Source organism: Leopardus geoffroyi, chromosome C3 (assembly GCF_018350155.1).
Source record: "Leopardus geoffroyi isolate Oge1 chromosome C3, O.geoffroyi_Oge1_pat1.0, whole genome shotgun sequence".
NCBI lineage: Eukaryota > Metazoa > Chordata > Mammalia > Carnivora > Felidae > Leopardus > Leopardus geoffroyi.
Window position 1 is genome coordinate 153,041,353 of NC_059338.1, and position 23,575 is coordinate 153,064,927.

The window sequence follows — 23,575 nt, forward strand, 5'->3', positions numbered from 1 at the left end:
TTAATTCAAGTTCTCTGATTTTAGATATTCCCATTACTCTGTGATGCATATTTAATTAATCTTTTTGCTGTTCATTTACCAGTGATTTTTATTTTGGATTTATTGTCTACCATAGATTGGTAAAGCATAGTGACCAAACTGTTTTTGATAAAAATTGTCATCAAGTTCACCTTTATGTTAAGGATCATATTTCAATTACTACTGATTTTTTAAAATAAGAATTCTAATCTTCGTTTTTTGGTTCTGATGATTATAGGAGATCAAGAGTGAATTAAAAATGAAGCACGATGCCCAAGTCATTTTGTATAGAAGTTACCGTCAAGGAGACCTTCCTGACATTCAGATTAAATACAGTAGCCTGATCACCCCCTTGCAAGCTGTGGCCCAGGTTGGTCCTTGAACACTGCATTCTTCTTTTGACAGATAAAAACTAACAGTTCCACGGATCTACTAGGTGTAAGAAGAAATGGCTGAAGCTACTCTGTAACATAACTGAGGTGTTGATTTGTCTTAAACAGTGGATTTGGTTAAAAGACATTGGTCCCAGTCTTGGCTCTAAACCTTCTCCTCACTGGTGCAACTTACTTCAACTCATCCAGAAGATAGCCCTGCACTTGGGGTCCTTGTCAAGACAGTTAATGCTCTGAGCCACAGTGTCTTCATCTGTAAAACCAGGGAGCAAAATCAGTTCTTCTTACCAATAATGTTGGTCAATGAAATAATGTATAAAAAAATTGCTATAAACTTTAAAGTGCTAAGCCACTTAAATCATTGCTTATACGGGATCCTTTTGGTATGGGGGGGGGCGGGAATCCAGGGAGTATCAGTTTATGGGCGGGACTAGTATTCTTCCTTCTCTGTTAATTTTCTTAATAATAGAGGATTGGAAATATTTTTCTAAGTCATTAGGGTATAAAAGTATTGAGAGTGAATGAAGTTTCTAGCTGAGTTCTCTGACAAAAACATGTATATATTTCCCAAAAGGCCAATTAAGATTCTTTTGACTTTTATCAAAATAATTTTTAAAGTTGAAGAGTACTATAATATATATGTGGCATTATGCTAGGTGCTGAAATATAATGCCATAAATTTTATTGTAATTAAATTTTCAAAACTAATGTTGCATATAGTACGTATGTCTGCATCGCCTTTTATTTTTTTTTAAGCTTTTTATTTAACCTAAATAATTATAGATTGACAGGAATTTGCAAAAATAGTACATATTCCCATGTACCCTTCACCCTCATGGGTGGTATCTTATATAACTGTAATACGTTATTTCGATCTAGAAATTGACGTAGGAACAAGAGTATTGACCGGACTGCATTTTTCCCTGCATTTGTGTGTGCGCGTGCGCGCGTGTGTGTAGAGAGACAGAGAGAGTCTATGCGATTGCATTATACATGCTGATTCACGTAACTACTGTCACAGAAGAAAGAACCCTTGTTTGTTACAGAGTGCTTTCACATTTCTCTCATTAGATCCTCTGGGTAATTTTGTGACATAAAGGCAGTTGTTAGACACATTTACAGATGAAGAATTGAAGTTAGCAAAGAATGGACGTTATGATTTAAAGCAACATGTCTTGCTGGGTGTGAAACTAAGACAAACCCCAGCCCTGTGTTCTGATTCCTGGCCCCGTGTTTTTCAACCCCCACCATTTCCCAGTTCTTCTCGTGCCTTGCACACATGCATTCACATCACTGCCTCAGAAGCGGTGCTGCCACCTGCTCTCCTGGGCGTGGTTTGCACCTGCCCATGTTGGAGAGGTATGTGGTGTGTACGGATGGGAGCAGGTTAAAAGCCTGATGCTGCGTAGAGACCCACGTCCAAGTCAGTTCATCTCATTGGTGCTTGGAAAAAATTAAGATGCTGAATAGTGTTTCAAAAAAGGGACTACATTTTTTCTGTTCTTTGAGGAGGAATGTGTTTCCTGTATTTCTCAAATTCCAATACTTTATTTATTCAACACATGTTCTGTATGGAGCATCCTTCTGGATGCCAGGGACTCAGATCTAAGCACTGAGGTACAGCTGTGGACAAAACAGATGAGGCTTCCTCTGCTGTCCGGGGGCTCCCCTTCTTCATCATGAGCCTTGCATGTGAGAGAACTAAAGGGGAGCCTGTAAACCAGCCGGGATGGCACATGTCCAGCAGCAGCATTCTGTTCTCTGAAGATGTTATTTATCTTAATCATCACTGCATTACTGTAACAGCAGGAGCATCTGGGACTCCCTGGGAAATGAGAGAATTTGTGCATAAGACTCAAGAATTGGGGTTGTAGACCTGGGAGCCTGTCTGCCATGGGTTAGGTGAAAAAAGCAAGTTAGCAAACAGCAGACGCGTGCATGTCCATAAGAGACCAACCTGTGCAGTGGCTGTCTTCATGTAGTAGAATTATGAGTGATACTTTCTTTTTTCCTAATCTATATTTTCTGAAATTTTACATTGCAACCATACAACTTTCTGTAAGACAAATACATTACTTAAAATAAATAACAAAGAACAGATCAAATTGTACTTTTTATTCAGACAGTTTTATCAAGCAAAATAATTTTTAAATTTTATTCATGCATTCGTGCCTTCATTTAAAAAATATAGACCCTGCATGCCAGGACTGTTCTTAATACTGGTGTCATAGGCACAGATACAGGATAATGTTCCTGTGGTCATGGAGTGTGAGGGTTAATGCCATAAAAGATGCCTTTAAAGGTAGCATGCTTTTAGGGCTGAAGCCACCAAACATGAAAAGCACAAAAATGGCTACTGATGGTTTTTAACAGTTTAAATTGTCATAATGATGGGACTTTGAAATTTTAAGTTGGCATTTTATTTAAGCTTATCGCTTAGTTCTCTTAAGCTTTGCGGTAATGCTGATGTGAGGATAGTGCCTAAAAACCTCACTTAACCTCTCTGAAAGACCTTCCCAATTACGGCACTGATCGCTTGATGTGTATCATGGCTAATCCTCACTGCAACCCTGAGATGTGTTGTGTTATGCCCACGTTAATTTTTTTTTTTTTTTTCAACGTTTATTTATTTTTGGGACAGAGAGAGACAGAGCATGAACAGGGGAGGGGCAGAGAGAGAGGGAGACACAGAATTGGAAACAGGCTCCAGGCTCTGAGCCATCAGCCCAGAGCCCGACGCGGGGCTCGAACTCACGGACCGCGAGATCGTGACCTGGCTGAAGTCGGACGCTTAACCGACTGCGCCACCCAGGCGCCCCATGTTATGCCCACGTTAAAGATAAGGAATCCAAAGGTCCAGACCCACTCATGAGTTAAGCTATGTCTACGTATGTGATTAAGTCAGCTTATATACTTGTGGGCCCCAAATCCATGGTACCACAGATATATTTGGTTAAATTTCAAATACTCCCCACGTCAGTGCCTGATAAAACTTTCTAAACAAAACTGAGATGTAAATTAGATATGTTTGCAGGAGTTTGTATTTTCAAATAAGCTCTGATGGTAGTAGTAAATTCTATAGCATTTTTACTTCAGATCCTAATTTGTCTGTTTTGAATATTTTACAGAGAGACCCAATAATTGCAAAACAGCTCTTTGGCAGCTTGTTTTCTGGAATTATAAAAGAGATGGATAAACACAAGACCATGTCTGAGAAAAACATCATTACTCAAAAGTTGCTCCAGGACTTCAATCATTTTCTTAACAGCACGTTCTCTTTCTTTCCACCTTTTGTTTCTTGTATCCAGGTGAGCGTCTACACATGTGCTTCATAAACTGCATTATCTACTTTGCCATGACCTGACTGTGTCACAATAACTTCATTTGTTCCACAGGCCAAAGCACAAGGTGTTTAACAATTTAGGTGTATTCTGTATGGTTACCTCTTCCCTGATGAGGTGTAATTTATTCGGTTTTTTTTTGTTTTTTAAACAAACTTATATCGGCACCTGGGGGGCTCAGTCGGTTAAGTGTCCGACTTCTGTTTGGGTCATGGTCTCGCAGTCTGTGGGTTCGAGCCCCGCGTCAGGGTCTGTGCTGACAGCTCAGAGCCTGGAGCCTGCTTCAGATTCTGTGTCTCCCTTTCTCTCTGCTCCTCCCCTGCTCACGCTCTGTCTCTGTCTCTCTTTCTGTCTCTCTCTCTCTCTCTCTCTCTCCCCCTCTCAAAAAAACAAACATTAAAAAAAAAAAAAACTTATATATGGCAGGATAATTAGAAATCAGCCTTGGTGTAAAATGTTCTGATTTTTAATATGCCAGTCCCTTTAGTGTTTTGGTTAAACCCTGTATGTTGTTAGTAGTTGTTCCTTAGGTACTATTTCTCCAAATTATTTCCTGCCTCCTGAGTGCCTTTAAGAAATGTGGACTGAGGGGCGCCTGGGTGGCGCAGTCGGTTAAGCGTCCGACTTCAGCCAGGTCACGATCTCGCGGTCCGTGAGTTCGAGCCCCGCGTCGGGCTCTGGGCTGATGGCTCGGAGCCTGGAGCCTGTTTCCGATTCTGTTTCTCCCTCTCTCTCTGCCCCTCCCCCGTTCATGCTGTGTCTCTCTCTGTCCCAAAAATAAATAAACGTTGAAAAAAAAAAAAAAAAAAAAAGAAATGTGGACTGAGCACATTCCTGACTTTGTTGTAAGTTGTGGGGACAGTGAGTGATGGAAGAAGCACAAATTTCTGCCCTCCTAGAATTATAGTGGGTGACAAACAATAAACAAATACAGAAGATAACATAACATAGTAGTGTCATCGAACTTGAGTACTACGGGAGTACTAAAGTAATGCAGGGTAGTAATGAAGCAGGGAGGGAGACAGCCTCTTGATCAGGGTGGGGGCTGTGTACTTAGACCGAATGGTCAGAGAAGGTCATGCTAAGGTAATACAGTTTGAGCAGATGTTAATAGAGGCATACTTTGAGTTACTACTTAAACATGCCTATTGGAAGGTTACTTTTTCATATAAGAAATGTTTCCTTTGCCGTTCAAAACACGATCATTACAAATTCCCTAATGGAAAGCCTTTTTTAATTTTTTATTTTTTTAAGTTTATTTATTTATTTTGAGAGAGAGAGGGAGAGAGCAGGGAGGGGCAGAGAGAGAGGGAGACAGACTCTCAAGCAGGCTCTGCACTGAGAGCACAGAGCCCAATGTGGGGCTCAGACTCATAACCCTTGAGATCATGACCTGAGCGAAATCAAGAGTTGGACGCTCAACCGACTGAGCCACGTAGGTACCCCTAACGGAAAACCTTTTCAATTCATTTTAGTATTTTTATAACTAGTAACCTCCCTGGGGTAATTTAAAATACATATATATTCTTGGGGCGCCTGGGTGGTTCAGTCGGTTAAGTATCCAACTCTTGATTTCAGCTCAGGACATAGTCTGATGGTTCATGAGATTGAGCCGTGTCAGGCTCTGCACTGAAGGCATGGAACTTGCTGGGGATGCTCCCTCCTTCTCTCTCTGCCCCTTCCCAGCTTGTATGCTCTCTCTCTCAAAGTAAACAAATAAACGTTAAAATAAAATAACGTTATTTAATATTATTTATCAGTAGCTTTGGTTTGCAAACTAATTGCGTAATAATTCCCTGAGATGAAACACTTGGTTTTCCTGTTTTGTTCTTTCTGATGTAGCATGAAACTATTAATATAGTTTCTTTTTATATATTCTATTTTTATTGGTTTATAATTTACAAGTAGAATTCCTTCATTTTCCTCCTGGCTACACTAAAGATAAGATTTGAGAAATTGCATTGAATCAGTCAGTATTTCAAAAGAAGTTTCTCTTTACACTGTAGTCTGAAGTGATTTTTTAAAATCTGAATTCCTAGTTTTGTCCCTATATTTATTTTTAAAAGCTGTTTTTTTCCATTGCTTTTTAAGTTTTTTTTTTCAACGTTTATTTATTTCTGGGACAGAGAGAGACAGAGCATGAACGGGGGAGGGGCAGAGAGAGAGGGAGACACAGAATCGGAAACAGGCTCCAGGCTCTGAGCCATCAGCCCAGAGCCCGACGCGGGGCTCGAACTCACGGACCGCGAGATCGTGACCTGGCTGAAGTCGGACGCTTAACCGACTGCGCCACCCAGGCGCCCCTCCATTGTTTTTTAAGAGAGTCGTTAACCGTCATTAAGTAAATAAATTACTTCTACTCGCTCTAGAGCTTGCAATTTGGCATTGCCTTTGGAAAAAGCAACATGATTGCAAGTTAGTGCCTGCAATTTGCAGCATTTGCTGTTATGACTTTGTTTGTGGTTCGTTTCTGAAACTATGATTATTTTCCCTCTCTCCATGACGTCTTAGCACATTTGGCATGGCATTTATGTGACTTCTTGTTCTAGCAAGGGGTAGGGTCTCTTTGAGATGCCACTGCCCCACCATGACATCTCGGAATGAGTTTCTTGTCTGCTGCATTTCCTGTATTTGTCAGACTATCCTGATTGTATCCCAGTCAGTGACTGGCAAACATGTTAATTTGGTTTAATTTAACAGATGTTAAATACATTTATGCTATTCATCACTTGTTTGAACCTCATATAAAATTTTAACTTTCTTGGGGCGCCTGTGTGGCTCAGTTGGTTGGGCATCTAACTTTGGCTCAGGTCATGATCTCCTGGTTTGTGAGTTTGAGCCCCACATTGGGCTCTGCACGGACAGTGTGGACCCTGCTTGGGATTTTCTTTCTTTCCCTTTTTCTGCCTCTCTCCTGCTTGTTTTCTCTCTCAAAATAAATAAACTTTAAAAAACTTTTTTTGGCTTTCTTAAAATTTTTTTTTAATGTTTATTTATTTTTGAGACAGAGACAGAGCACGAATGGGGGGAGGGTCAGAGAGAGAGGGAGACACAGAAGCAGAAGCGGAAGTGGACTCCAGGCTCTGAGCCGTCAGCACAGAGCCTGACACGGGGCTTGAACTCATGGAGTGTGAGATCATGACCTGAGCCGAAGTCAGAAGCTCAACCGACTGAGCCACCCAGGCGCCCCTTGGCTTTCTTTACAAAACACCTAATGAGGATATTTTATGTGTAAATCTTTATTTAACAACTATGGAATATTTGAAATGAAGAAATGGCCCTTGCCTTCACCTACTACAGTGAGATAAGAGTCCAAACAAAAAATATTGTTATTAATTCTATTAGGCAGTCATCATTTTACAAATTAGACTTCATTACTTTATTCTCTTTTGGAATTTATAAGAAGTGTAATCAGTCAGCTGAAGTTTTTTTGGCTTAGCAAATCACTCTTTATAAAGTAAAATGATACTGTCAACAAGATTATACAGAAGAGTCAGTCTTCTTGAAAATACACTCGCAGAACTCAACTTAAATTGTGAGAATGCATTTACATATAGAGGAGTAATATCCCAGTAATAGTTGTTTACTTATTTACAACTATTTCACAAAAGACTTCTATTGGCAATGGGAATAAATCTTAATGTCAGGGGCAACATTGTTTACTACAGTGTCTAGAATATAGAAGGCATTCAATAAATATTTATAGAATGAAATGATTCCTTGAAAATTAAAAGTATATTTATTTTAAAATAGTCTTGTGTAACTCAGGGTTTTTCTCTCTAAATTAGCAGATGTTATCTCAAAATCTGACACCTCAACTAAGACTGAGGCTTCGCTGTGTTATTAATTAATTTTATATGGATTTTTTTCCTGTACCACTAGTTCCTTCTAACAGACATTTTTGTTTGCTAGCTTGCTTTGGAGAATCTGTATTCTTTCAAGACCTCTAATGTAGAATTTAAGTTGGCTTAGTTAGACTTAGTAAGTAGTCCATGCATGGCACAGCTGGGAGGAAGGTGGTGTGGACGTGGCTTAGTGGGGACTGTCTTTACTGACTTTTCCAGATGCCTGCGTATATGTGCATACACAGACGGACACACCCACACAAGAACTATATGCATACATTCAGCTGTGTTTTAATGAAGATGCTGCCATACTGTTTTTTTTTTAATCAAATGTATTTTTTTTAAGTTTATTTAATTTTGAGAGAGTGTGTGTGCATGTGCATGTGAGTGGGGGAGGGGTAGAGAGAGAGGGAAAGAGAGCATCCCAAGCAGGCTCCATGGTGTCAGCACAGAGTAGAATGGGAAGCTCAATCCCACGAACTGGGAGATCATGACCTGAGCTGAAATTGAAAGTTGGCTGCTCAAATGACTGAGCCACCCAGGTGACCCTGCCATACTATTTATATTGTTCTGCATATTGATTTGTAGTTTATTTTTTATTGGTGTATATAGGACTCTCAAATTGAGAGTTACAAAGTAAAGGCCAATATAATTCCTGAAATCCTCTTATTCAATATTATTGTGAATCGGTTAGCCCCTGGGTGGAAGGAGATGGAAAAAAAGATGTTAATTAGAGTAATAGAAGTAAGTACCTACTTTCTGGTGTTTGGATATGAAATCTGTGTTTCAGCTGCTTTTCTCACCCGTTCAGGCTAAATATTCCTGGAAACTGCAATTGATGCCTAGATATACAGAGTATATAATTTTTCATAATTTGCTAGTACTTTTCTTTAAAGTAATCTCTAAATTGATAGTGTAAAAATCAAAGGTCATTTCCTCCTTTGAGCAAGCTGAATGTTGAGGAAATTTTGTTAATAGAATTACACAGAGAAATTTTCTGGTTCTATCACTACTTACATCAAAATGTTCTTTCATGTTTAGTAAAATGAGTTACTCACTTGTGAAGATACGGTCAAAGTATCACAGCCTAAATAGCTGCATGTGTTTGTGGTTTCATAGGAAATCAGTTGCCAACACACAGACTTGCTGAGCCTCAACCCAGCTTCTGTCAGTGCTGGCTGCCTGGCCAGCCTGCAGCAGCCCGTGGGCATCCGCCTCCTTGAAGAGGCCCTGCTCCAGCTGCTACCACCAGAGCCACCTGCCAAGCGGTTTCAGGGGAGGACTCGCCTCTCACCTGATGTCGTCAGATGGATGGAACTTGCTAAGTAAGCTTTGTGATCCACTGTTGGGAGAACAGTGAATTAGACTAAAGTAATACACAAAAATCTTTTCATTTTGGCAGAAAATGAGCAAATAAAGTTGATCATAACACTTCTGTGAAATTTTTTGAAAAATCTCTCTGGCTAAGTACCATTCCATGAGTTAAGAATAGTTGTCACAACAAGGAATGTCTTGCTCCAGGAAAGATTAATTAATTAAACATAAACAGTCCTTTTAAAAGGACTCAGGGTGTTAACTACCAAGTTTAGTTTCCTGTAAAGTGTGGCCGTTACTTAGTTTTGTATGTTTTTACTGCTTTACTTAAACGGAATTGAGGATAATTTATTTTCAGCAGGACTCAAACTCTTATAGACAATTTAATCCAATTACTTTATTTAGGAAAAACAAGTTCCATTTTGTCATTCTATGCTATTTTGCATTATGTGTGTTTTTTTCCTTACTTGTAGTTTCATTATAAAAAAGCCAGTGTCTAATTTTGAGAAGGATGTTAGATTAGGTTAAAATTAAATTTGAACTTATATTTTTTAGTGCTGATTTTTAGATCTTCAGGTTCTAGGAAAAAAGAGAATAAAAGTAAACGTGAGGAATCCTTGTACTATTCATATCTTAACTGAGCATTATGTGTGAACAAGACATTATGTCAGGTGCTAAGAAGAATTAAACATATCTCCCAGACTCACAAAAGTAGCCAACCAGTAGGAAATATATGTACTTTCCTGTATAACTAACCATAACATGAAATGGGAGGTGGTGAGATCTCTGAGAGGCAAGACAGAGGGCAGTTCAGAGGGTGCGTCTTGGCTAATACTGCTTCTGTCTAAGGAGCTGTTGTTATCCTGTTGTTCCAGATGTGTAGATGAACAGTCAGTAACAGTTTGTATATTTAATATTTTCAGAGAATGAGAAGCTCATGTGTATTTTCTGGGTAAATGAAGCACACAACTTTTAGAGCCTAAACTTTAAACACTGTTTTCTAACTTTATTCAATACTTCTTCATAGTTTACATATAATATTTTACATTCCTTTCAAACAGAGTAGTGAGAACATAATTTTGCCTGTTGATGATTTGGGTCATCATTTTGACCATGTTATAGTGCGTATCATCCTGGGACCATGGGGCCAGTGCAAGGTGGATGTGAGACTGATCTCTTTTCCAGCTACTGAAAAATGTTTGTAATTCTCATCTCCTCTTGAGCTCTTGGACTGTGAGCTGTTGTCCTACCTCCCATCTCCCCACCTCTGCCTCTGACTTGTTACCCATAAGCCTCTATGAGCAGGGCAAAGAGAGGGCCATGTCTACTAGATTTTTATCTAAATTTGGAATCCTTAGGCTCTGAGAGAGCCCGTGGGGCTTTTTTGATGTAATAAGTACATGAGATTTCATACCTGCGAAAGGACCAAACTGCAGGAAAGCCAAGGAGGAAGCAGTCCTCACTGGCTGGCCAGGTGACTGCAGCATCAGGAAGAGATAACATTTGTGTTGAAACTTAAAAGAGGGGGAAAAAAATTGTAGGGGAAGGGAACAAACTTATTAAAAATTTACTTGAGAATGTCTTAACAGAGGAAGTTTGGTTGAAGGGGTAAAGTAGATTTTTGTTAATGTGAAGAGAAGAATGGGTGCTCAAGCATATAGTAAGGCTGTAAGAAAATTACTTGTCAGTAGAATCAAGATGGCCCATAGAATGTGGATTAAAACGTGGCTTTATTAGAACCAGGATTAATTTTTACTCACTCTGGACTCTTGACTACATTCCAAATTTTAGGTCTAGACAGGATTTCAAATAGGTCACCCACTGGTATGTGCATTATTACTGTAATGGATTAACACAGAATGGTCTTATTTAATCATACAATTTATCCATTGTAAACTTACAATATTTTCAGATTTCACTTTAAATGCACTTTAGAATAATCTCTGCTTCCTGTATGACTAAAGTAGTAAAACCTAATGGTAACTTCATAGTGTGTAAGATTTTATATTTATAGAACAAAAATAACATATATCCTTTTTGGCTAAGATAATGTGACATCTGGATTTAATACCATTTCATTAGAATAAAAACTTTAAAAATATTGACGTAGTCATTGATTTGGACTTTCTTTTTGGCTTGTTTTTAGACTGTATAGATCAATTGGAGAATATGATGTCCTCCGTGGTATTTTTAGTAGTGAGATAGGAACAAAGCAAATCACTCAGAATGCGGTATTAGCAGAGGCAAGAAGCGATTACTCTGAAGCTGCTAAACAGTATAATGAGGTAAAACTGATCACTAGCAAATATGCCAGTTGCTTAAGCACTTTTGTTTTCTGATTGGAAAAACTGTTACCTTTAGAATTTAGAGTTTTGTAATGTTTCAACTTTATTCCTTGGTTTTTACACAAAAATTAGTAGCAGAGAATAGTTTCATAATAACAAAATGTGAAATAACTATTGCTTTATCTTTTACTCTTTTTAAGAAAACATCATTGAATAAAGGAGAAAGCATTTCATACCAAATGCTGTAAAACTGTTAAGATGTTATTTCAGTATCTGCTGTTATTATATAATTTCTCTTAGTGTAGATTGTTTTCCTTCAGTAAGTAAAAACTTTATAAAGAGATAGGTAGAAATTGGTTTGGAGATGACTAAGTTCAGCTTTGTACAGTTTGTATTTTGAGTTGCCAGTGGCTATCTAGGTATAGATGTCTAGCAAGTAGTTTAAATTCAGAGTCCATGACCTATGAGATTCTTGAATGAGCAGTCCAGATTGTAAAGTCCTTTGCAATTTTCTGTAAATGTCCTATTTTCTAATTTTCAATCTAAGAGCTCTTTAAGTAGTAAATAATCCACAGTATTGATTCAGATCAAATTTTGGGTCATTCAGAATCTTCAGTTTATTAATTGGCTTCATTGGTAAGTTTCTCAGAGAAATCGTTTCCTCTTGGTTTTTATGTTGATTTGTTCCTGTGAGATGTCTTTTGGTTTTTTTTCTTCCATTTAGTGTTACTCTGTTTTCTCTTTTCTCTCCCCTTGTCATAAATCTGAAAATTATTGTCCTTAGCATGAATAGTTTACTACCTATAATACAAATGTTTTCATTTATATTCCTTCCAACTTTTAAAATAAATGTATGAACTTTTCTTCATGAGGCTCTCAATAAACAAGAATGGGTAGATGGTGAGCCTACTGAAGCTGAGAAGGATTTTTGGGAACTTGCATCCCTTGACTGTTACAACCAGCTTGCTGAGTGGAAATCATTGGCATACTGTTCTATAGTCAGCGTTGACAATGAAAACCCTCCAGATCTAAATAAAATGTGGAGTGAACCATTTTATCAGGTGGGTAGAATTACATTTGAAGTCACTGAGATAAATATTATAGATAGCTGTTTTCTAATTAATGAAATTGTTTAAAACTTTTCAAAAACAAGGTAGTAGTTATAAAGCATAGAACATTTGTATAAGCTGACTCCCCCCAACAACTCCATAGTATTGTCAAATCTCTTTAGCCATTCTTTTTATCTCTTTTTTAGCCACTTTTGGCCACTCCTTTCCAAGTATATGGGATGCATTTAAAAATAAACATTAATATCCATAGTATAACTACATGGAAGAATATTTCTTGGTGTCTCTGCCCTGAGACACAGGATACACATGGGGTAGCCCTTACCCCTGGGGTGACATGGTTCCCCTCTCATGGGATCACCCCAACTCTTGGAGGGAAATGACTCACCTGGTCCCCACAAAGCAACTGTCTTGGCTGTGCTTGTAGATTCCTCACTTGTGTGTAACATCCAAAGATCTTTCAGCTAAAAGTAGCTCCCATTTTCCATAGAACATGTTTCTGTGTATTTTGTGGTTACAAAAATCAATAATTTTAAGTGAATGTGTCCTAAGAATTGTAGTTTTAGGTTTGAAACATCAAACATTGTCACTTTGGATCTAAATCTGGACCTACAAAATTATACCAATGGATATTGTAGTAATAAAATACTCATATTGGTTTTCTGAAGTTACAAATAGTCTTCTCTTCCTTAGGAGACCTATCTACCTTACATGATCCGCAGCAAGCTGAAGTTACTGCTTCAAGGGGAGGCTGACCAGTCCCTGCTGACATTTATTGATGAGGCTGTGAACAAGGAGGTTCAGAAGGCTCTTATTGAGCTGCATTATAGTCAGGAATTGAGTCTTCTTTACATCTTACAAGATGATGTTGATAGAGCCAAATATTATATTGAAAATTGCATTCAGATTTTTATGCAGGTAATAACAGATACACCCATCTGAAATGTACCATTTCTATGATACTTTTAAGTCCATAAACTCATGAACAAAAAAAATCAACACACAGAAAGTTTCTTCTAAAATCTTTTCACTTTGTCCTTTGTCTTAATGCATTTTTTTAAATTTTATTTTTTATTTTTTTTTTAATTTACATCTAAATTAGTTAGCATCTAGTGCAACAATGATTTCAGGAGTAGATTCCTTAAGCCCCTTACCCATTTAGCCCATCCCCCTCCCACAACCCCTCTAGTAACCCTCAGTTTGTTCTCCATTATTTATGAGTCTCTTCTGTTTTGTCCCCCTCCCTGTTATTATAGTATTTTTGTTTCCCTTCCCTTATGTGCATCTGTTTTGTCTCTTAAAGTCCTCATATGAGTGAAGTCACATGATTTTTGTCTTTCTCTGGCTAATTTCACTTAGCATAATACCCTCTAGTTCCATCCACGTAGTTGCAAATGGCTTAATGCATTTTTAGTCCCTTTTGTTTTTCTGTTTAAGAAGTTCTTTTTTTGTTTTTTTGTTTTTTGCTTTTCCTTGGGTTTTATTTTTTTCTTCCAAGATTTTGTTTAAATTCAAGTTACTTAACACATAGGGTTGTGCTGTTAAAGAACACTTGAGAGTAGACTTTTCATCTAGAGTGGCTGAATGGAAGTTTGGTTGCTTTGTGGAGGGTATGAACTAATCTTCCCTGATCATTTTCCACCATTATACCTTCTTTCCTTTTTGCTTTTATGAGAATCGTCTGATATTTGGTTTTAAAGTCAGTGTCTTTATAGAGCCTATTAATTAACATTTATCATTGGCTGATATTGATCATAGAAGCATATTCATTCGTTATCGTTATTTTTAAAAATTTTTGAATTTGTTTAGTAGAGGAAGTTTATTGGAGAAGAAGGAGTTGGCTTCTGTAGTTGGCAGTTTTACTTTATAGGATGTTGTGGTTTTTAAAAACTGGTGGTCAATAGAGGCAACAGTAGCCCAATTGTATTGATTTTATTGACTTCATTGAGCCAAAATGTGATTAAAAACCTGAATTATTTAAAAAATTTTAAACCGTTTGTTAATTGCTTCTATGAGCTAATTATTAACTGTTCTGAGACACATTTTTGTAATTGATATAAGGTAGTTGCTGTATTTCAGGCTTTAGGGAACTGTATTAAAATTTAAAGTAGGAAATTGATTTATAAACAATGTTAAATATCTTTTTTCTAGAATTACTCAAGTATTGACGTTCTCTTACACAGAAGTAGACTCACCAAAGTGCAGTCTGTACAAACTATTATAGAAATTCAGGAGTTCATCAGTTTTATAAGCAAACAAGGTAATTTTTTTAGACTACCTTTTTTTCTTTTATACTTATGGAAAGGTTTTGGTATGATTATTTTGCTTAGTGAAAGTGAAACATGTACTGAATGTGTGGGTTAGAAAATGCTTTGAGTTCATGCTGCAAATACATACTTTGAGGTCATTGAAATAAATGTTTAAGATGGGCAAGCACTATTCTAGGCACTGGGGATGCAAAGCCAAATAAAACATGTTGCCTAGCTTGAAGAAGCTTTCAGAAGAGTGGGGTAATCCCCACACGATATGACCCATACTGAGGCAGAGGGATTTCCCATGTCAAATATGTAAAACAGAATCTGCCCTGGACTGAACGGTGCAGGAGGCTCCTGGAGAAACGGCCTGAGTTGATGGTGGAGAAACAGAGGGGCTCACAGAGGACCTTTCTTATCGAAAGCCTGCAGTGTCTCAGAGGGGCTAGAAGTTCAGTGACTGGGTACCCCATACCCTGGCCTGAGGGGAGGTGAAGCTCCTGGTGGCAGTGTGCAGACCCTGAAGGTCTTTCTGCTACAAACAAGTGGATTTTATCCTGGCACCTGTGAGAGGCCACCCAAAGTCAAAGGGAAAGAGTACATCTTTGCAATGGTAATATGTCTTAGTCATAAACTGGAATTTCAACTTGTGTCCTAAATAATTGTGAAAGACCCTCAGAGTACTGATAAAAATTGATATTCGTATATATCTACAATTAATCATTCTCTGCTTTAAATTTGGAGAATTCTTGGGGCGCCTGGGTGGCGCAGTCGGTTGAGATTCCAACTTCAGCCAGGTCACGATCTCGCGGTCCGTGAGTTCGAGCCCCGCGTCAGGCTCTGGGCTGATGGCTCAGAGCCTGGAGCCTGTTTCTGATTCTGTGTCTCCCTCTCTCTCTGCCCCTCCCCCATTCATGCTCTGTCTCTCTCTGTCCCAAAAATAAATAAAACGTTGAAAAAGAAAAAAAAAAATAAATAAATAAATTTGGAGAATTCTTTTTCAAGCGCATATTATTAATGGACAGATCATTCATTAAGTGTTTTCTACTTTCTAGGACGTATGTTAATCTTTTTTTTCTATAATGCATAGTTTTTATGACAGCCTTATGAGAGGTAGATTCCTTGCTTTTTCATTTTATAAATAACTTACCTAAGCTAATATGTGAAAGATTCAGATTTTGAACCCAGGACTCTCTGATTTAAGCTTATGCTCTTAACCACTACTTTCCCACCAACAGAAAGAAACTAGAGCTTTAAGCATTATCAATGTGAAATTTAAATTTCCTGAGGGTTGTCATGAATCTCTTGAGTCCCGATTGCTTTGGTTATTATTATTACCATGTAACCTTGTACAGGTACCAAGGTCGGAGGCAGTATTTCGTCGTTCAACACAATGATGCGTCTCCGGCTTAAGTGATGAAAATTCACAAAAATTGCATAAACTAAGACTATAATATAAGTATCCCTATGCTGATTCAGATCAGATTTTGCCAACAAGAAAATTGGCTGCAGCCCTATGAAAGCTTTTCAGGTTTCGATCCTTTATAGATTTTGGAATTGTAGATGAAAGACTGTGGATCTGTGCTAAATGTAAAAATTGTATATGTTTATTTCCCCATTTTTACTCTGTGTCTTAAGAAATTGAGTTGTAATGACAAACTGTATTAGGTTTACTATGGTAACGTTGTATTCCTGTTGTGAAAGACAAAACAAAAATTTTTAATTTGGTCAAGAAATTTGAATTAAGTTTTTATTTACTAAAAGCAGCCCTACTTTGTAAGTTGCTCTTATCATTGAGCTGTGGATATAGCCATCTTCTAATATTTTTAGGTAATTTATCATCTCAAGCTCCCCTTAGGAGACTTCTAAAAACCTGGACGAACAGATACCCTGATGCTACAATGGATCCAATGAACATCTGGGATGACATCATCACAAATCGGTAAGATGTGATCTCTTTTTTTTTTTTTAATATTTATTTTTGAGAGAGAGACACAGTGCGAGTGGGGGAGGGCAGAGAGAAAGGGAGACAGAGTGTCTCACGCAGGCTCCAGGCTCTGAGCTGTCAGCACAGAGCCTGATGCGGGGCTCGAACCCACAAACCATGAGATCATGACTTGAGCCGAAGTCGAACGCTTAACCCACTGAGCCACCCAGGCGCCCCAAGATGTGATCTTTTTGAACTGAATGTGGATTTTTACGAAATTGCCAGAATGGTTTGTCTCCAAAATGGGTGTTTAGGAAAACGTGGGGTTTGAGCCTAGTGTGTATAGATCAGGCTCATCTTGCTGATTTCTCTTGTAAGTTGTTCTCATACAGCTCTCCATGTCAGCAGTGTGTCCTTTGTCCCAGCTTATCCCCTGCCAGGGAATTGCTGCCCACTGACATTGAATTCATCGTGTGCTGGGAGGTTGATTGCGAACACACTGTTGGCAGTGAGAGAAAGCAGGGGAGCAGCGGGGGCAGTGGTCCACCTGCTTCTGTCTCAGGGCCAAATGTTAGCAACTGAAATGGCAGCAAAGAAAACACTGCTTCGTGATTTGTTACTATTCTATTATAATTTGGATTTTTGACACTCGTGCCTCCTACCTCCTGACTCTTATTTCATAACTGTATGTATCACTTTACCAGATTTGAGATCGTTTTCATACACTCAGCTTTTCCTTGCCCTGTGGAAACCCAGGTAATCCCTGAGGCAGATACTAGCCATGTATTTCAGAGATAAGGCACCAGAATCAGAGAGGTCGTGAATTATTTTGTGCAAGTATGCACAGGAAGTGGGACTCAAGGACTGTGGCCCCGTGTGGTGTTCTTGCCATTATATCCTATTTCCTCTGCTACTACAGGTGTTTGGTTTGGTTTGGTTTGGTTTTTGCTTTTTATTTTTTGTACTTTTTTTTTTACTCTTTATTTTGAGGTAAGTTCTTATCTATAGAAAAGTTGAAAGAAAAGTAGAACTCCCATGAACTGCGTACCTTTTACGCAGTCCAATGTTTTCAAACATTTTTAACATGTTGCCACATTACCTTTTTTATTTTCTCTCCCGACACATACATAATTATGTTCTGAACCATTTGAAGTTAAAGTACATATATGTGTCTCTTTATCAGTGTGCATTTCCTAAGAGAGTATTGTTTTATATAACACCAGTACAATAATAACTTCACTGTTTTCTTTTTTAATTCAGCCCCAATTTCAGTTTTGTCAGTTGTCCCATTAGTGTCCTTTAAAGCATTTTCTCCCCTTCTAAGACGATATCCAGCCCATAATCTCATATTGCATTTAATCGATATGTCTTTCTGGCCTCTTAATCTGGAACACTTTCCTAGCCATCTTTTATGACATTGACATTTTAGAGAAATGTTCCTCAGTTTGCGTTTGTATATTCTCACGGTTAGGTTCAGGTGGTACATCCATAGTTAAAATACTACTTAAGTGAAATATTTTCAGGGTATTACATCTAGAAGCAGGATGTACATGTACTTTTTACTGGTAATAGTAATTTTGATTGCCTGGTTAAAATATTGTCTGGTCTTTCACACGAAAAGATGCTCAGTGTTAGTGATCATCAGGAAAATACAAATCAAAACTACAATGAGATCCTACCTCACACTTGTCAGAATGACTAAAGTCAACAACGCAAGAAACAACAGGGGCTAGTGAGGATGTGGAGAAAGGGGAACTCTATTACACTGTAGGTAATACACTGCAAACTGGTGCAGCCACTCTGGAAGGCAGTATGAAGGTTCCTAAAAAAGTTAAAAATAGGGGCACCTGGGTGGCTCAGTTGGTTGAGTGTCCAACTTTGGCTCAGGTCATAATCTCATGGTTCATGGGTTCAAGTCCCCCAGCGAGCTCTGTGCTGACAACTCAAGAGCCTGGAGCCTGTTTCATATTCTGTGTCTCCCTCACTCTCTGTCCCATCCTGCTCGTGCTGTGTCTCTCTGTCTCTCTCTCTCAAAAATAAAACATTAAAAAAATTATTTAATAAATTAATTAAATAATAAAAATAGAACTGTCCTACAACCCAGCAGTTGCACTACTAGTATTTACCAAAAGGATACAAAAATGGTGATTCGATGGGGCACATGCACCTCAGTGTTTATAGCAGCACTATCAATAATAGCCAAATTATGGAAACAGCTCAAGTATCCATCAACTGATGAATGGATAAAGAAGATGTGGTATATATATACACAATAGACTCAGCCATAATAAGAATGAAATTTGCAACAATATGGATGGAGCTAGAGGGTATTATTATGCGAAGCTAAAGAAGTCAGTCAGAGAAATACAAATACAAATGATTTTACTCATACATGAAATTTAAGAAACAAAACAAATGATCAAAGGGGAAAAAAAAGAGAGGCAAACCAAGAAACAGACTCTTAACTATTGAGAACAAACCGAATTACCAGAGGGGGTGGTGGGGGGAGCAGGGCATGGGTGAAATAGGTGGTGGGGATTGAGGAGGGCATCTGGCTTGATGAGCATGGGGTGTTGTATGGAGGTGTTGAATCACTATATTGTGCACCTGACACTAACATAACACCGTATGTTAACTAACTGGAATTAAAGTACAAACTTAAAATACGTACATACGCACATACATACATAATAAAAAATGAGAACTCAGAAAAAAATATTATCTGGTGTTCAGTGTATAATGCCTGTTTTTGTTTTAAGCCTGTTTTTTTTTTCTTTGCAACTAATAAAAAGGGTGGGAGAAGCTTTGAAACATGCATATATCCTGCTTCTCCTAAGACTTAGCCCTCTGTGTTTTGTATCTGTGGATGACTTTTAGCCCAAACCAGTCTTAACAATGATAGTTGCAAGGTGATGATTTTCTAACTCCAGCCCTTGTTCCATATTTATCAGAATACATCTTAGTGTAAGGAAGAGCGTTCCCTTCTCCATCTATTTGTTTATTCATTTACTTGAATTTTAGCTATCAATACAGAATCATGGATTCCAGTTTTATTTAATGGAATGTAATCTGTTGCTGTTCTTATTTATTTCATGTTCAAATTGTCTCAGATTTGCCCAGCAGGAGCCCCTTCAAACTGACAGTACAGGAACATCTTGCAAAATTATGCTGCATTTTTTCTAGCAATGTTATAGTCTTAGTTCTTACATTAGGTCTATGATCTAAAGGAAGATAATATTTGTAGATGGTATGATGTGAGGGTACATATTCTGATGGCTTTTTTGTATGGCTGTCTGATTGTTTAGTCCCATTTGTTCAAGTTTTCATAGTTGAATTGCCTTGGCACCTTTTTTGAAAATCAATGATCATATATGTGTGGGTCTGGTTTTGAATGCTCTGTGCTATTCCTTATTTATATATACATATATATTTTTTTCATATATCAAACTGTCCTCATTACTGTTGCTTTAAAATAGTCTTGAATCAGATAGGGTGTGTACTCCAGTTTTTTCTTTATGAAAATTGCTTTGTCTATTTTAGGTTCTTTGTATTTATATGTACATTTTTAGAATCCGCTTGTCAATTTTATTTATTTATTTTGAGAGAGAAGAAAAGCGAGCATGCGCAGTAGAGGAACAGAGACGGGGAGAGACAGGATCCAAAGCAAGCTCCATGCTGTCAGCGCAGAGCTCAGTGCAGAGCTCAAACTCATGAACCATGAGATCATGACCTGAGCCGAAATCAAGAGTCAGACACTTAACCTACTGAGTCACTCAGGTGCCCCACTGCTTGTCCATTGCTGCCAAAAACAAAAACTCAGAGTTTGGGATTTTGTTTTCACTATAGAGCAAGTTTGGGAGTTGCCATCTGGACAGTATAGAGTTCTCTATCTAATATGTATATAGTTCTTCCATTTATCTAGGTTTATTTATTTAGGTTTCTTTTCTTTCTCTTTTTCTTTTCTTTTTCTTTTTTTTTTTTTTAGTGCCCATCATGATAAGTGTACTTTTAAATTCCCTTTATCTGTTTCACTCATGCCCCCACCTGCCTCCCCTTTGGCAACCACCAGTTTGTTCTCTGTATTTAAGAGTCTGTTTTTGGTCTGGTTTTTCCTTTGTTCATTTGTTTTGTTCCTTAAATTCCACATATGAGTAAAATCATATGGTATTTGTCTTTCTCTGTTTATTTCACTTAGCATTATACTCTCTAGGTCCATCCCTTTTGTTGCAAATGGCAAGATCTCATTCTTTTTTATGGCTGAATAATATTCATTCCATTGTGTGTATATGTGTGTGCGTGCGCACACACACACACACACACGCACACACACACACACACACACACACACAAACACCACATCTTTATCCATTCATCTATCAGTGGACACTTGGGTTGCTTCCATAGCTTGGCTATTATAAATAATGCTACAATAAACATAGAGGTGCATATATCTTTTCAAATTAGTGTTTTCATTTTCTTCAGATACATACCCAGTAGTGAAGTTGCTGGATCACATGGAAGCTGTATTTTTAATTTTTTGAGGAACCTCCATACTGTTTTCCACAGTGACTGCACCAATTTACATTCCCACCAACAATACATGAGGGTTTCTTTTTCTCCACATTATCACCAATGCTTGTTATTTCTTGTCTTTTTTATTTTAGCCATTCTAACAGGTATAAGGTAATATCTCATTGTGTGTTTTTTTTTTTTTTTTTTTTTAATGTTTACTTTTGAGAGAGAGAGAGAGAGCGTGAGCAGGGGAGGCACAGAGAGAGGGAGACACGGAATCCAAAGCAGGCTCCAGGCTCCAAGCTGTCAGCCCAGAGCTTGACACGGAGCTCAAACTCATGAGCTGTGAGATCATGACCTGACCCGAAGTCAGATGCTTCACTGAGTGAGCCACTCAGGCACCCCTCTCGTGGTTTTGATTTGCATTTCCCTGATGATGAGTGATGTTGAGCATCTTTTCATATGTTGGCCATCTGTGTGTCTTCTTTGGAAAAATGTCTATTCAGGTCCTACTCCCATTTTAAAAATCAGATCATTTGCTGTTTTGGTGTTGAATTGTATAAGCTCTTATATATTTTGAGTATTAACTCCTTATTGGATATATCATTTGCAAACATATTCTCCCATTCAGTAGGCTGCCTCTTAGTTTTATTGATTGTTTCCTTTGCTGTGCGAAACCTTTTTATTTTGGTGTAGTTCCAGCAGTTTATTTTTTCGTTTCCCTTGCCAGAGGAGACATATCTAGAAAAATGTTTCTGTGGCTGTTGTAGGAGATATTACTGCCTATGTTTTCTTCTGGGAGTTTTATGGTTTCAGGTCTCACATTTAGGTCTTTAATCCATTTTGAGTTGATTTTTGTGTATGGTATTAGAAAGTGGTCCAGTTTCATTCTTTTGCATGTAGCTGACCAGTTTTCTCAGCACCATTTGTTGAAGAGACTGTCTTTAACCCATTGTATATTCTTGCCTCCTTTGTCATAGGCTAATTGACCATATGATAAGTGTGAGTTTATTTCTGGACTTACTGTTCTGTTCCATTAATCTGTGTGTCTGTTTTTGTGTCAGTATGATATTGCTTTGATTACTACAGCTTTGTAGTATGGCTTGAAATCTGGGATTGTGATAACTCCACCTTTGTTCTTTCTCAAGGTTTTGAATATTTGGGGTCTTTTGTGGTTCTACAACACATTTTAGTGTTATTTTCCTAATTCTGTGAAACATGTTGGTATTTAGATAGGAATTGCATTAAATCTGTAGATTGCTTTGGGTAGTATGGGGATTATAACAATTTTGTTTCTTCTAATCCATGAACATGGAATATCTTCCATTAGTTTGTGTCATACTCATTTTTTTTTTAATCAGTGTTTTACAGTTTTCCAAGTAAAGATCTTTCACTGTTTTGGTTAAGTTTATTCCTAGGTATTTTACTCCTTTTGATGCAATTGTAAACAGGATTGTTTCTGTAACTTCTCTTTCTACTACTTCATTATTAGTGTATAGAAACACAACAGGTTTCTGTATATTAATTTTGTTTCCTACAGCTTTACTGAATTTTTTTAATACTGCTAAGAGGGTTTTTTTGATGGCATCTTTATGGTTTTCTATATATGTGTCATGTCTTCTGCAAATAGTGAAAGTTTTACTTCTTTAATTGCAATGACTTTTTTTTATGGATGTGTTGGGTGTCTTGTTACATTCATTCCTAGGTATTTTATGTTTTTCAGTACCCTTCCAATTATTTGCTGTTCATATTTTCTGAAAGCTTTATTTTGTTTTAGCATGCATGGGTGTTGAATTTTGTCAAATGCTTTTTCCTGCATCTGTTTGATCATGTGCCTTACGTATGTAGTCTACAGTTTTGTTCACATCCACTGGTTACTTATTGATTCTCTGTCTGGATGATCTGTCCATTTTTGAATGTGAGACATTAAAGTCTCCAACTATTATTGTCTTGCTGTCTAGTTTTTCCATTTAGTATTTGCTTATATATTTAGATGCTTCAATATTAGGTGCATAAATATTTATAATTATTACATCTTCTTATAGGATTGACCACTTTATCATTATATAATGACCTTTTTACCATTTTTAGCTTAAGGTGTATTTTTATTATTTATTTATTTATTTATTATTTATTTATTATTTGTTTGTTTGTTTATTGTTACCATTTGCTTGAAATCTTTTTCCATGCCCTCACTCTCAGTCAGTGTTGTCTTTATTTGTTTTTAATTAATTAATTAACCTTTTTTTAAACTTATATCCAAGTTAGTTACCATACAGTGGAACAATGATTTCAGGAGTAGATTCCTTAATGCCCCTTTCCCATTTAGCCCATCCCTCCCTTCCATAACCCCTCTAGTAACCCTCTGTTTGTTCTCTATATTTAAGAGTCTCTTATGTTTTGTCCCCCTCCCTGTTTTTATATTGTTTTTGCTTTCCTTCTCTTATGTTCATCTGTTTTGTATCTTAAATTCCTCATATGAGTGAAGTCATATGATATTTGTCTTTCTCTCACTGAGTAATTTCGCTTAGCATAATACCCTCTAATTCCATCCACGTAGTTGCAAATGGCAAGATTTTATTCTTTTTGATTGCCGAGTAACACTCCATTGTATATAGAGAC

The 23,575-nt window shown here is 37.5% G+C and overlaps 1 protein-coding gene across 3 annotated transcripts in view; it reads left to right on the forward strand.

Annotated features, from left to right (window-relative positions):
• The window catches only part of PRKDC (protein kinase, DNA-activated, catalytic subunit), a 213,285-nt gene that overhangs the window by 141,962 nt on the left and 47,748 nt on the right, over positions 1–23,575 (forward strand). For all 3 annotated transcript variants that reach the window (XM_045455381.1, XM_045455382.1, XM_045455383.1), the window contains 8 exons: positions 257–388; positions 3,539–3,718; positions 8,716–8,921; positions 11,057–11,195; positions 12,068–12,256; positions 12,956–13,180; positions 14,414–14,522; positions 16,345–16,456. In XM_045455381.1, the coding sequence (XP_045311337.1) occupies positions 257–388; positions 3,539–3,718; positions 8,716–8,921; positions 11,057–11,195; positions 12,068–12,256; positions 12,956–13,180; positions 14,414–14,522; positions 16,345–16,456 (1,292 nt within the window). The remainder of the gene's footprint in view (positions 1–256; positions 389–3,538; positions 3,719–8,715; positions 8,922–11,056; positions 11,196–12,067; positions 12,257–12,955; positions 13,181–14,413; positions 14,523–16,344; positions 16,457–23,575) is intronic.